The sequence below is a fragment of the Paramisgurnus dabryanus genome, chromosome 2, assembly GCF_030506205.2.
Source record: "Paramisgurnus dabryanus chromosome 2, PD_genome_1.1, whole genome shotgun sequence".
Taxonomy (NCBI): Eukaryota; Metazoa; Chordata; class Actinopteri; order Cypriniformes; family Cobitidae; genus Paramisgurnus; species Paramisgurnus dabryanus.
In genome coordinates, this window is record NC_133338.1 from 23,663,372 (window position 1) to 23,677,244 (window position 13,873).

The 13,873-nt window shown below is 35.3% G+C and overlaps 2 protein-coding genes across 2 annotated transcripts; both read right to left on the reverse strand.

Moving 5' to 3' along the window:
* Positions 1–4,847: 4,847 nt before the first annotated feature.
* LOC135730780 (uncharacterized) lies at positions 4,848–8,560 on the reverse strand. The gene is made up of 6 exons (XM_065248696.2): positions 8,281–8,560; positions 7,841–8,083; positions 6,809–6,892; positions 6,251–6,636; positions 6,089–6,173; positions 4,848–5,810 (listed from the first exon to the last, which is right to left on the reverse strand). Exons 1-6 carry the CDS (start codon positions 8,528–8,530, stop codon positions 5,758–5,760), a joined length of 1,101 nt encoding a protein of 366 aa, XP_065104768.1. The 5' UTR covers positions 8,531–8,560; the 3' UTR covers positions 4,848–5,757.
* Positions 8,561–8,874: 314 nt separating this feature from the next.
* LOC135730779 (E3 ubiquitin-protein ligase TRIM39-like) lies at positions 8,875–12,732 on the reverse strand. Its single transcript, XM_065248695.1, has 7 exons — positions 12,510–12,732; positions 11,344–11,891; positions 11,163–11,258; positions 10,843–11,076; positions 10,628–10,754; positions 10,425–10,451; positions 8,875–10,315 (listed from the first exon to the last, which is right to left on the reverse strand). The coding sequence occupies exons 2-7, from the start codon at positions 11,887–11,889 to the stop codon at positions 9,768–9,770; spliced, it is 1,578 nt and encodes a 525-aa protein (XP_065104767.1). The 5' UTR covers positions 11,890–11,891; positions 12,510–12,732; the 3' UTR covers positions 8,875–9,767.
* Between the last annotated feature and the right edge of the window lie 1,141 nt (positions 12,733–13,873).

The window sequence follows — 13,873 nt, forward strand, 5'->3', positions numbered from 1 at the left end:
AAGGGAGCTGATTGAGACACACGGCTAATCATGCAACAAACTGGATGCGAGCTGCCGTAAAACACCAAAGACGAAGATCATAGACCGTTAATATTAATACAGTCTTATGGCCCGAATTTCTGCGGTGAGAGTGGTTGAGGTAAATGGCGGAAAACATGATTGACGTTGTGGCTAGCTTGATAGGGCTGAGGTAAAAACGAAATTACTTCACGAGTACCCGCGTGAAGTAGCCTAGAAATCTAGACGCACCCTAGCGGCCGCAAAATATATTTGCTGCCAGGGTTTAGTCTAGGCACTCACAATACACTTAACCGGTCCAAAAACCAAAATTTGGTCAGGCCAATCACATCGTGTGTAGCGTCTGTGGGGCGGGCTTAACATGATGACGACAGAGCTGCAACGGTTCCTACTTGAAAACAGAGAATGGCTGCTGCTGCTGGCGAACAGCTATCTTTTGAAGCGGCTTTGGCCGCGACTCTGGAGGACTTAGACTTATGTTTTTCTTTGAGAGAAGAGCAAATAAACCCTACTGAAGTCCTTTTTAAGCAAGAAAGATGTGTTTGGAGTTTTGCCGACTGGTTACGGTAACTACGTCACCTTCTTCGTTGCTCTGATCCGTCATAGCGCTATCCTATTGCGTGCAGAGGCATTTTGAGGGACAACCTTATATCCCGCCCCTTGCATTGAGCCGTTTGTGTGAAGAGTTGCCAGACCTTACATCTTGATGTAGGTCTGGCTAACCAGGCTACGCGTGAAGAGCACAGCTGGGAGAAGCGCGTGCAGAGGAGCCTGTGCATATGACGCGAACACGAGAAAAATAATGGGTTTAATAATTATACTTTTACTTCCTGACAGTTTCACTTGTTACGTGAGGATAGTAATGACTGACAGACGATGCCGAATTACATACAATATAATTTCCTAACTAAATCTGAGAGAATGCGAAAACATTCAAATATTTTTTACCTCGCTATACCCGATGGGCAGGGCGGAGATACATTTTGGTAGCCCAACAAGAATTCGTAATAGCCCCGGGACCTGGGGACTCGGGCTAGCGATTTTGCGAGCCCTGGATATCTTAAACCACAAGGAGGTGCACTGAGAACGCAGGGTGCTATATTTCCCCTTATGAAAAAGATTAACAAGGTATCCTACAGCTAAATATATATTTCCAAAAAATAAAAAATAAATTAAAAGAACATAATTTAAGCTTGTTAAATGCAAATTTACAGAGCCCCTGTCATTACAGAGCAGCAGAATCTGTATTTGTGTTTATCAGTTAGATTAAAGTCATTTTAAACTTTAAAACTGCATTTAAAGGCAGACAATGCCCATTCTGTAATTCAACTTTGCGTGTTCAGAATTTTTACACGTTCACTGTATGATTTAAGGAAATACGAATAGCCTAGTATTATGGATGGAGAGGCATTTGCACTTCATTGCATATTTTGAAGGCCCAGCTGAAGTACCCACGGTTCGCCACTGACATACACGTACTAAAAATTACCATAGTTTTATTATAATAAACAGTCCTGGCGCTACCTAATAAGCAATAAGCATTTGATTAGGGCCCCTGTGGCCACCTTGCCGTGCGTGAAAATGAAATTTACTTGCTTGTTCTTCTGTTTGTCAATAATGTTTATTAGCGTAAACTGTGCAAAGTAAAAAAAATGAAAAGATGGCACTATCAGTCTGGCGCAGAGGAAGAAGAGGAAAGATGATAAGGAAAGAAAGGAGCAAGAAAAGGGTGTTGAATTAACAAGGCATGTAAAACATTGTTGAAAATACTTGTAAATGTGGTTCTGTACAATGACCCATCGCTTAGTAAACACACTAAATGGTGTTCGATTTTTAAATAAAATGCCTGATGTGTTCTGTCAGGGATTAGTGTGGAAGAGGATAGAATATTTCTACAGTTAAAATCATTAAAGGCAGGGTCCATGATGTCTGAAAGCCAATGTTGACATTTGATATCACCTAAACAAACACGCCCCTACCCCAATAGAATCTGGACCTTCTTTTAATAGACCCTCCCCACACATAAGCAACCCAGGCAACGATGTCGGTTAGTAGACACGCTCCTTACTGCTGATTGGCTACAAGTGTGTTTAGGTACTCGGCCTGACTCCCATTTCCAAAGTGTTTTTTAAAAATCATGCACCCGCCTTTAATTCTATATGGAGAATCCTTATAAACTCTGTGTGTGTGTGTGCGTGCGTGTGTGTACCTGGTAATTATCACTTTGTGGGGACCATTTGTCCCCATAAAGATAGGAATACCAGTATTTTTGTGACCTTGTGTGGACATTTTGAGGTCCCCATGAGGAAACAAGCTTATAAATCAAACAGAATGATGTTTCTTGAAAATGTGAAGTAGTAGAAGGTTTTTTGTGATGGTTGGGGTTAGGGAATGGGGTAGGTAAGGGGAATACAGTTTGTACAGTATAAAATGCATTACGTCTATGGAATGTCCCCGTGTGTGTGTGTGTGTGTGTGTGTGTGTGTGTGTGTGTGTGTGTGCGTGCGTGCGTGCGTGCGTGCGTGTGTGCGTGCGTGCGTGTGTGCACGCACCTTATGGACACTTTTGAAGTATTTTCAAAGAATATACAAACATCTGATGAAAATGCAGGTCAGTTAAATGGGCTACTGTAACTTTCCTAAAGATCTTACTAAACTTCAAAAAATCTTACTTAGTTTTTATTGTCTTGTTTTCAGTATAAATATCTGAAAACTCAACATCAATCAAGATGTATTTTCTTGATAAGCAAAATGACTTAAGAAAATAAATCTAGCATTTATACAAAAAATATAACATTTTAACACAGTCTCACCCCATGGCGTCAATATTTGACGACACTTGACCATGCGTCAATATGTTGACGCGGAGGGTATACCTTTCGCGTCATTTTTTGACGAACTGGGGACTTCAATACTATTACGTCCGTTGCATTCTCTTTCCTATTTTCTTACCATTTTCGCGTCGGTTTAGGGTTAGATTACGCAAAATTAAACAGTGTACGCGAAATTAAACAGTTGTCACCTGGCGTTGGGGTTAGAGTTAGGTACGCGAAATTAAACAGTTGTCACCTGGCGTTGGGGTCAGAGTTAGGTTTGGGTAGGGATGTCATTATGTAAATCTAACCCTAAACCGACGCGAAAATGGTAAGAAAATAGGAAAGAGAATGCAACGGACTTAATAGTATTGAAGTCCCCAGTTCGTCAAAAAATTACCCGAAAGGTATACCCTCCGCGTCAACATATTGACGCATGGTCAAGTGTCGTCAAATATTGACGCCATGAATTTGTGCTTAAAACAAGCAAAAAATTCTGCTCACTATAAAGAATTTTGTGTCATATACAGTAGCACTGAGATACTAAAACTATTTCTTTAGCACATACACATAGGGTTGGTGGATGTGCCAAGAATCTCTTTTTTTGAAGGTTTTCGTAATGATCACCTGCTTGCACTTACAATATTAATAAAACAAATAAAATGGAAAAATATTCATTTACATGCAGATTATATAGAGTTACAGTACCTGTTGAAATATTGGTAACTGTATTTTTTATCCCAAAGTGTTTATAGCACAAAGCATTGGCGATAACAAAAAATATTAACATAAAATTAAAAATAGATTTAAAAGCTCTCTAAACATAGAAACACTGGACAACTTTTTTCATTTAGTTTTAGAAAGAGTTTAATTGATCAAAAGCAATAAAATTAAAGAAGATTGTGACAGAGTTGTGTATGTTAAATGATACACAAAATGATTATGAATATCAAATCAACAATAAAAATAATGGAGCTAACAGAGAAGTAATTTGTAAAAAAATACCACAATATTCCAAAACAAATGACAGTTTTTCATTTTATTTTTATGGTGACTTTAACTTAAAAAATTAAGTTAAAAAAATTTAACTTGTTTTTATAAGTTATGGCAACTAATCACAGGTCAAAATTTTAAGTTGATTTGATTTGCATAACCAAGTTGCTTACACTCCAGGCTGTATTTTGTTTAGTGACAGGGTTTGTGTTGAAAAGTGGTGGGGACAAAAGATCAGATGAAAAAACATAACAGCTGGACAGGAAAAATATTGAATAACAGCTCAAAATGGGCATAGTGTAGGCCGGTCAAACAACATGAAAATACTCAGCATAAAACTCTCAACAATATCGACAGTCCCTGCAACACCAGCTCAACCGAACAGTGCCAAAGCATCATACTGTATAAAACAGCAGCACATTAATTCAATGATTACAATGAAATTCATTACATATGTAAAAGAAAACACACTATAAGCACACAACGCAACATATGTGACCCTGGACCACAAAACCGTCGTACACTGCAAAAAATTATTTTCAAGAAAAAATGTTCTTTGTGTTTTTGTCTTGCTTCAGTAAAAAATATCTAAAAATTCTTAAATTAAGATGCTTTTTCTTGATGAGCAAAATGACCCAAGAAAATAAGTCTAGTTTTAAGACCAAAAATACCAAATGTAAGTGATTTTGTGTATAAAACAAGCAAAAAAATCTGCCAATAGGGTAAGCAAGAAAATCTGGAAATTTTTTCTTAAATACTAAATTCAAGAAAATTTCAAGAAAAAATGCTTACCCCATTGGCAGATTTTTTTTTGCTTGTTTTATGCACAAAATCACTTAAATTTGATATTTTTGGTCTAAAAACTAAATTTTTGCTTATCAAGAAAAAGCATCTTAAGAATTTTTTGATATTTTTACTGAAAACAAGACAAAAATACTAAGAATTTTTTTCTTGAAAATCTAACTTTCTTTCTTAGTATTATTTGTCTTGTTTTCAGTAGAAATATCAAAAAATTCTTAAATCAAGATGTATTTTCTTGATGTGCAAAATGATTTCTACAATTAAAGTGAATTTGTGCTTAAAACAAGCAAAAATATCTGCCAATGGTGTGAGAAAATTTTGCTTAAATTAAGTGTTTCAGAAAAAAGAAATCTTATTTTATAGATTTTTTTTTCACCGCATTGGCAGACATTTTTGCTTGTTTTAATCACAAATTCACTTAAATTGTATATTTTTTGTCTAAAAACTAGACTTATTTTCTTAGGTCATTTTGCTTATCAAGAAAAAGCATCTTGATTTAAGAATTTTTTGATATTTCTCCTGAAAACAAGACAAATATACTAAGTAAGAAAGTAATTTTTGCAGTGTAAGTCGTTGATTTTTTCAGAACATTTTAACCAAATGCTTTCAAAAAGTGGTGGGGAAAAAATCAGCCGTTTCAAAAAGTGGTGGGGACATGTCCCTTGCGTCCCCAGTGTAAATGACACCTACATGTTATGTACAAATGATGAATAACCATATTCAGTTAAATTGATTGGTAATTGGAAAACAGTTACATTCAAAAAAGTATTGTGATTGGAGTAGTCAGAATTTTACTGTTGGAAAAGTGCCACAGTTTACTAACATTAATAAAGATATAAGAATGTAGAAAGCTTAACTAATTAATTAACCAGGTAATTAATAATATTACACAAATCACTTAAAATGATGATATTTTGATTCTGTAATAAAGATAAGAAACAAACAAATAATACACAGGCAGGCCTTTGGATTCACCTTCCTGCAGTAGATCTTATTTTACAGGAAACATGTTATAACTGTATATTCGGTAATCTAAATACATTCTATATAAAAGTGATTATATGGTTTGGATTAAATGAGAAAAGGGTTTTGTAGGCAAGCCTGAAAGAACTGTCAGACAGCTCTTTAAACCTTCAGTACAGAGAAATTTCTCCTCTGAAATGAGGAATGACCCAGGCAGTCATTTCTGTAAGATATAAGCAGCAATGATTCAGCCACCTTAGGGCATTTTATTTCATTAATAGATGATATTTAAAACAATATAATTTACAAACAATCATTTATTCTTTATAGTACAGTAGTAATTGTATGTACAGAATCTTACCTGACAATGATATCTCAACAGAGTGATTTTGTAATAAAATTATAGTTTTAATTCAACAATTATACTTGCTATAAACAAATCTAAATTTCATTCTGTTTTTATATCTGCACTATCAGTTTATATAAAGCTGTTAGACTCACCTTGCTCCTTTTGACCAAGTGTTTTATTTATTTCTCTTTCTTCATTGTGCCCTGGATAAGGCACATCTGTGACTTCAAGTTGAGTCTGATGAGAGGGGAAAAGACAGAGGCTTTACTTCTTTACAGTTGCTAAATTTTACTTAATAAAATTACCAGGCTTACCTTCACCTCTGCACTCTTCTCATCCACAGGAGCAGTGTTTTGAGTTTTGTGATCTTCCTCAGCACAGAACACATTTGTGCTTGCATGAAAATCTTTAAAGAACAGCTCCTGGTTTCTCTCATGTTTTCGGCGTATATTGGGATTTATATTTCCCACAAGCCCAATCATTCTGACTTGCTCTATGTTTAGGATTCTCTCTCTCCGTTCAGTTGCGGAGCTCTGACACTGACAGATTTCAGATTCAGACCAAACTGATTTCGACTCTCTGAGATCAGACCTCTCACTGACTTTTTCTTTACTGTAAGGCCAGTCATAATCCGGACTGATTTTCCAGAAGTTGTGTCCACATGGAGCACTGAATACATCCAGACAGATATCGTACTGGTCTTCAGTCAGGATAGAGGAAGCCATGAATAGAAAACAAAGAAAATACTTGGAAAAACGAAACTAAATAATAATACATAAACAAAAAATATAAAAAAAAAAACAAGTCAGGGAAAACTAAATGGTTATCATAATTTTTTTAAAGGGAACAACCTCAGTATGTTACTAACTTACCTGAGGGTTTAACCAGTGTCTCTTCTTGGTCCTCTCTTTCTAGTGCTGGCCAATATTCTACCATTACTGTTTCCCTCTTATAACCTTTAAAAATCACCACAAAACAAACATAACTCAATTAAAACATATTTAACAAGCTGAAGGTTTTTAAGGTCCAATTCTCACTATTATCTAACTAATAACTAAGTTTGCCTAAATTTAGTACCAATTACTGCTTATTAATACTTAATAAGCAGTAAAGTAATTGTTAAGTTTAAGTATTAGTAGGAAGTGGGTAGGATTAAGGATTTAGAGAAAGGTTTAGCAGAATTGGACATTAATATGTGCTCTTTAATATGGCTATTTTTCTTTAAAAAATATTTTTCTTAACAAAAAGCTGATATAATTGCATTTTTGTAAAGGAATTTTGTAAGAGATCAGATTCAGAATGATTATCAAAACATACGTTTAAAATTTGTAAATAACGTTTTGGCTTTTCATAGATTTGGTATCTAGCCATCTAGTGGATAATCGCGGTATTGCATATTAACATAAAATTTCTTCAGAAACACGTTTTTCTGTATGCAAATGTTTTCTCTTAATTGACGAAATAACTTGTCAATGGTGGGGAAAGAGTTAAGTAACAATAAACAGACAATATATCAGTAATATTCATGCTAATAACCAACAGTTAATTTGGAAACTACACTAGAGTTATTCTCCATCTTGTTAACTCACCAAAGTATTTAAAGTGAGAAAGATACATAAAACACATGAATTTCAACCTTTAAAATTTTTAAGCTAGATACACTATTGTATTAGGCTATATATGATTGTTCTACAGTCCATACAGATTATTTAGTTCAATTACATCAGAAGTAACTGTTATTAAATGTCTAGAAAAATAAGAGTAATCCCTTACTTTGTAAGGAAAAAGAAATTAATTACAGTAACTAATGTAACTAGTTACACCCAACACTGGTCTCATAAGCCAAACTAGCATCACATACTGGCTAAGAGTCACATTAGAGAATGCATTGAAAATGTATATACCTGATGTTTCCTCGAAGACCTGCACAATCTCTCTAAGACCTGTGTTACTCTTTAGATCAGGCCTTTCATTGAACATTTCTTTACAGACTGGACAAGAACAATCCTGACTGTTGTGCCAGCATTGTTTCAGACAGGTCTTACAGAAGTTGTGTCCACATGGAGTTGTGACTGGATTATTAAACACATCCAGACAGATGGGGCACTGGAGCTCTTCTGATAATGGACCATCAGCAGATGATAGTCCTAAAGACAAAAGAAAATCAAATAATTTTTAAATATAAAGACAACACTAGTTCACTCAGTTATTTTTTCATGCTGAGACAAATCTGTGGAGCAAGTATTAACTTTATCACTAAAACATTTGGTGTTAGCCAACACAACTTCCGTTCTTGATTATTAAAAACACTTACACTGCACTACAAAAAATTATACATATTTACCTTTTGTGTTGTTCTTATAGAGTTCCACAATCGCTTTAAGTACAGCATTGAACTTCATATCAGGTTTCTGGTTGCTTTTATTTTTACAGTATGGACATGCGTAATCCTGACTGTACTCCCAGCATGCATTCAGGCAGGTCTTACAGAAGCTGTGTCCACATGGAATGGTTACTGGATCAGTGAACACATCCAGACAGACGGGACACTGAAGATTTTCGCACATAATATGTGGTCCTTTGCAGAGAGCCATAGCTGTAAAGAGGACAAAGTAACATCATATTTTAACATGTTATAGTATTAAACATCATTAAAATAAAAACATACATATTTTCGTTTATGAAAAGTAATATAAATATAAAAATATGCATTTATTTTCATAATGTTTAATATAATCCATGATTATTATTTTATGATGTGCATGGGGCCTACACCTAGCCTATTTAGATGAACGTAGGCTACATTTTAAACCTCGTTAAATACTAATTAATATCAAATCTGCTTATAATTCGGCTATGTATGCTACTACAATTAAATCTAAGTGGGTGACACAGCTTACAAATAATGAAAAGATTTATCATTTATACTTACATAAAAATACATATTCATGAAATAGGTTTCCAAACGAAAAACACAATTCACAAATGTACAACTTTGTACGAAAAATGTTGTGTTGCACTTAATTCTGTGGTATGGTGTCAACTTGCAGATTTGACATATTTTAATAAAAATTTTGATAAATACAGTACATTTTCAAAATGTCCCCTGATCTTAAAATCATTATAATGTATATGTGCTGATTTGTCTTTGGTGTTGGTATTCCACAAAATATACAAAATGAAAAATGTTCTTCAGTTTTTATTGAACGGGATATAGCATATTAAACATATAATGCTATAATGCATATATACATTAAGCATATGTTTAATGCATAACAATAAAATTAAATTAGCTTTTTTTTTTTTTACAAAATTCTGCCTCTTACTTGCCACCCCAATTGCAAAATGACCCATACGCATTATATCTTGCTTCTATTCTAGAGATCGTAACAAAATAGATGAAGATACCACTTATCCCAGACTGAATTTAAACCTCACCACTCTTCCACTTTGGCACTGGCTAAACCAGAGATCATCATGCCGATATACGCTGGACTTGGCGCCCACATAATACATGATTCAGAACTGCTAGCTAATTCCGATGTGTCATTTAACATGATATTTTGTCCAAGCAACTTAAACCATTAATACTAGTAATAATTATAATAATACAAAGGAAAGAATTTAAAGAGATATAAAGAAGATTTAGCTTATTTCAGAGCAGAATTAAAAGATACTACAAACCAATATCCCTAATATTTGCATTTTAAATGGATTAATAATGAATCAAAATTTTCCAAGTAATAAATCTTTAAGGACAAGAAAAGACATTCTTATCAAATAAAAAATAGATATATTTGTGTATCATTATCAAGTTCTAGTCTATTACAATTATTTCAAGTGTTTAATAGGAGGAATAATCATTGGAGAAAAATTAGCACCTTCGTCATTATTACATGGACAAAAATATGGAAGGAGCTTATCTGAGAAAGATTGACCAGTGTAAAGGTATACATGAGACCCGGAGTCCACATCATAAAAGGAGACTAGACCCTCCTCATAATCCACAAATACACCCACTTTCTGCGGCTTTACTCTCAGAGAAAGATAAACAGAGGGATTAGCAACCACCCAATAATCCCCGCCATCTCTCAGGCACAGAACCCAATATCCATTTTCAGGACTTATAATGACATCCCCTTTCCTGTTAATGGACTCTCTCACGACTCCTAAATTCCACTTGGTCTTTCCTGTGACGTGCACCTCATAATAAAATCTTCCAGTGGTGAATCCCTCTTTCCCCAGAACACTCAGACAGTCGTCAAACCTCTCTGGATTGTCAGGGAGATTCTGCTGTATGTTTTCATGTCTCACTTGTTTTCCATCATGAGACAGGATGAGTTCATGATGAGCTGTATCAGGATCCAGAGTCACATCCACTGAAGGATAGATCAGATGAGCATGAATTTGCTTAAAATTATTTATTTGCATTAAAATTATTTACCAATCTTTTAATAATATAAGAGCAGAGCTGAGTACACTCAGTACCTGCATACTGCTGCATCCCCTTTAGTACTGTAAGGAAAGACATTTCTGTTTAAAAGGTTTTCTAGTTTAATCATTATTAAAGATTGTTACAGATATGCGACTAGTTTTGTGTCTGTAAATGCATAATAATCTTTTTCTGATCAAATTTAACTGATTGAATTATTTATACATATATAAAAAATTGTTGTGTGTGTGTGAAATACCAGTATGATTCAGTTTCTCATTTAGAGTCTCCTGCAGTTGGGCCAAAGCTTTCCACATAGTCTTCATGCTCTGATGAGTGTTAAAACTGATCCGAGTCCAGTTCCTGCTGTTTAAAGGCCTAGAGGTCTAGGGGAGAATAGAGAAGAAATCTCTCAGTATGAGGAGTCTTATTATATTGAGATAATATGAGCAGAGAGAGAAAGTGAACACTGACATGTAGGAGGTGGATGTGATTTTTAGTATGTGAGAGGTTCTCCAGCTCGGTGTCTCTCAACTTTAGCTCATTGATTTCCTGCTCCAGCTCTTTAATGAGATCTTCAGCATGAGTCTCTGCTGTTTTCTGCTTCTGGTCCATCACCTCCAGCAGCTCAGACTGACATCTCTCAATGGAGTGGATCAATGCAGTGAAGAGCTCAACACAATCTATTTTCTCTTTCTCTGTGTTCTTCTAAAAAAACAATGGAAAAGTCATATTCATAGTTATGTTGTGCATATAGAAAGCTTTCATTTTATATCGCAAGATTCTAGACTCACTTTTCTGAGGTCTAATGAGTGTTTGATCTCTTGAATCTTCTGTGTTCTACTCTGTATCATCTTTTGTAGCTTTTCCTGTGCTCTCCTCAGCTGATTCTGTGTTTAAAGGGATTAAGTTGTGAATTAATTGAATCGCAATGTCATATAGAAAACAACCTCTCATTATCTTACCAAGCATTACCTTTCTCTCTCCAGTTTTTTGCTCTATAGGAACAGTGTTGTGGGTCATGTGGTCTCTGGCACAAAGCAGACAGATATAGGTTTGGTCATCTTTACAAAACATCTCCAGAGGTCTTTCGTGTTTTTGGCAGATGTATTCCTGAAGATTCTCAACAGGGTTGATCAGTTTGTGCTTCTTGAGCATCGGTATAGAGTAATGTGGCTCCAGATGAACGTCACAGAACGTGCCGCAACAATCCAGACAGGATTTTAGGGCTTTTCTATGTTTACAAACATCACATCTGATCTTTTCTGTTAAAGAATTAAATGTAATCTTTTTAAACTGCTCTGCAATATCCCTGAATGATGTGTTGATTTTAAGATTAGGTTTCTTGTAGAAAGTTTCTTTGCAGAGCGGGCACTGGTAACGGTCCGTGTTTTCCCAGCTTGTTGTCAGGCAGTTTTTGCAGAAGTTGTGTCCACACGGGGTTGTAACTGGATCAGTGAACACTTCCAGACAAACTGAACACTGAAGGTCTTCAGTCAGGAGACTGCTGCAGGAAGCCATAACTGTAAAAGAAAGGTCACAGTGCATTTGTTTATCAAAAATCATGAGAACATTAGCAGTTCGGATTAAACAAAAATATATACATGATTTTTATTAAATGTGAACTCAATGTGATTGTAAGGGCTTGGAATTATACTGACCCCTAGTGGATGAACTGAAGCATCACAACAAGTTATGTATCCTATGTGTACACATCCCTAATGTGTTTTTCTGTTTTTTTATTTCTTGTGAAGCTACTTTTTGGTACGTAGAATTGTGAAAAGCAGTTTATAAATACAATTGAATTGAATACTTCACTTAAATGTAAATTTATAATTTGCAATTCTACATACCATGTGACATTATGTAAGCAGATACAGAAAATATCTCGTTATATGCAGCATGAAAGCGTTTCATCGGTTTTTAATCAAATTTGATTACATAGAATAAATACACAAATCATAAAATGTTGTTCACGTGTTTCCTGTTCGATGGATATCAGCCGCCTCCTCTCGTCAGGTATCATCCTTCTCTTAACGTAACCGTATTTTTCGTCATTCAGCTTTTTTTCTAAATTACCAGAATAGGGTTTTCTATTCTACCTAAACCGTGACGTAAAATTATTTATTTAATGAACTTACCTATTTTCTTCTCTTTTTCTCCAAAACGAAAAAGTGAAACCGAAAGTGGTGCTGCTCACGTTGCTTAAGAGTATAATCAGGGGCTCAAATGCAATTTTGTGTTTATATGATGAAAGGGATTTTATTCTTAATGTCAATAATATATTGATCACACATAAATCTGGCCTGAAAAGCAAAAAGCAAGCATTAAAATATAGCAGCAGCAAGCACCGGGGACTGGATGTAAGTGACTGTAAAGTGACACTTCCTGCCGCCGGTTGGTGACGCCATAGACATTAAAGAAAAAACTGTACGCGCATTGGCTGCTGGATCGTACGTCAACGGCGCCTCCATATTAGATGTGGCAAGTTTTCTATTACTCTCATAGCAACTGGAGGAAAAAAATGTCTTCGTCTTGTGCACAGCGGGGGTGTACAAACCGTAACACACCTCAGAACAACTCTCGAGGAATTCCCTTTTTACAAGTAAAGTTAGTTGTAATTCGCCTGTTAGTTAATTTAGATAGCTAACATACTGAAGGTTTCCTAAGGAGAAAACATGAGGAGGCATTGGGAGGTAGCTGTAAGAAGAGAAGGGGTTTCCTCAAATAAGTGCGCAGTGAGCACTAAGTTGTTAATTACTGTTATTTTCTGTTTATACCTGGAAAAGTTATAAGACAGAGGTAAAAAACAGAAAAAGTGATTTTCACAACAAGAAGACTGTTCAATGAGATTTCATGTACATTAAATTATATTACATTACCCTGAAAAATCCAGCTAAGACCAGCATAAGCTGGTAGCTGGTTTAAGGTGGCATTAGCTGGTCCTCCCAGCCTGACAAAGTTGTGCTGAGTTACACCCAGACAAAACGTTGCACAATGTTTTTTAAACAGAAAGAGAGATGCGTTGAACCTTAGATATGTATAAAGGCTAGATGTGTTACGGCGGAGTCTCTAACGTCATTACCTGGCGGCCATCTTACCACAGGCAGCTCACTCACATTTGTAGCATTGAGTTTAATGGTGCAGGTACTTTTAATTGACCATAACTTCCTCAATTTTCTACCAATTTTCAAATGGTTTGGTTTCTTACAAACATAATTCACATGGCTATAATTGTGTTTGATTTAACATGTTTCATGATTTTTTTTTTTGTATAAGTATGCAGTGTCATAGGTACATCTTTGACGTTTATAACAAACCAAACCGTTTGAAAATCGGTAAAAAATTAAGCAAGTTAGGGTAATTTAAAGGTACCTGCACCATTAAAACACAATGCTATACGAGTAAGCGAGCTGCCTGTGGTAAGATGGCTGCCAAATGCAGATTTTCCACTCAATTGGCCAGCAGTGCGGGCAAAACATTTAGCCTTTATACATAACTATGC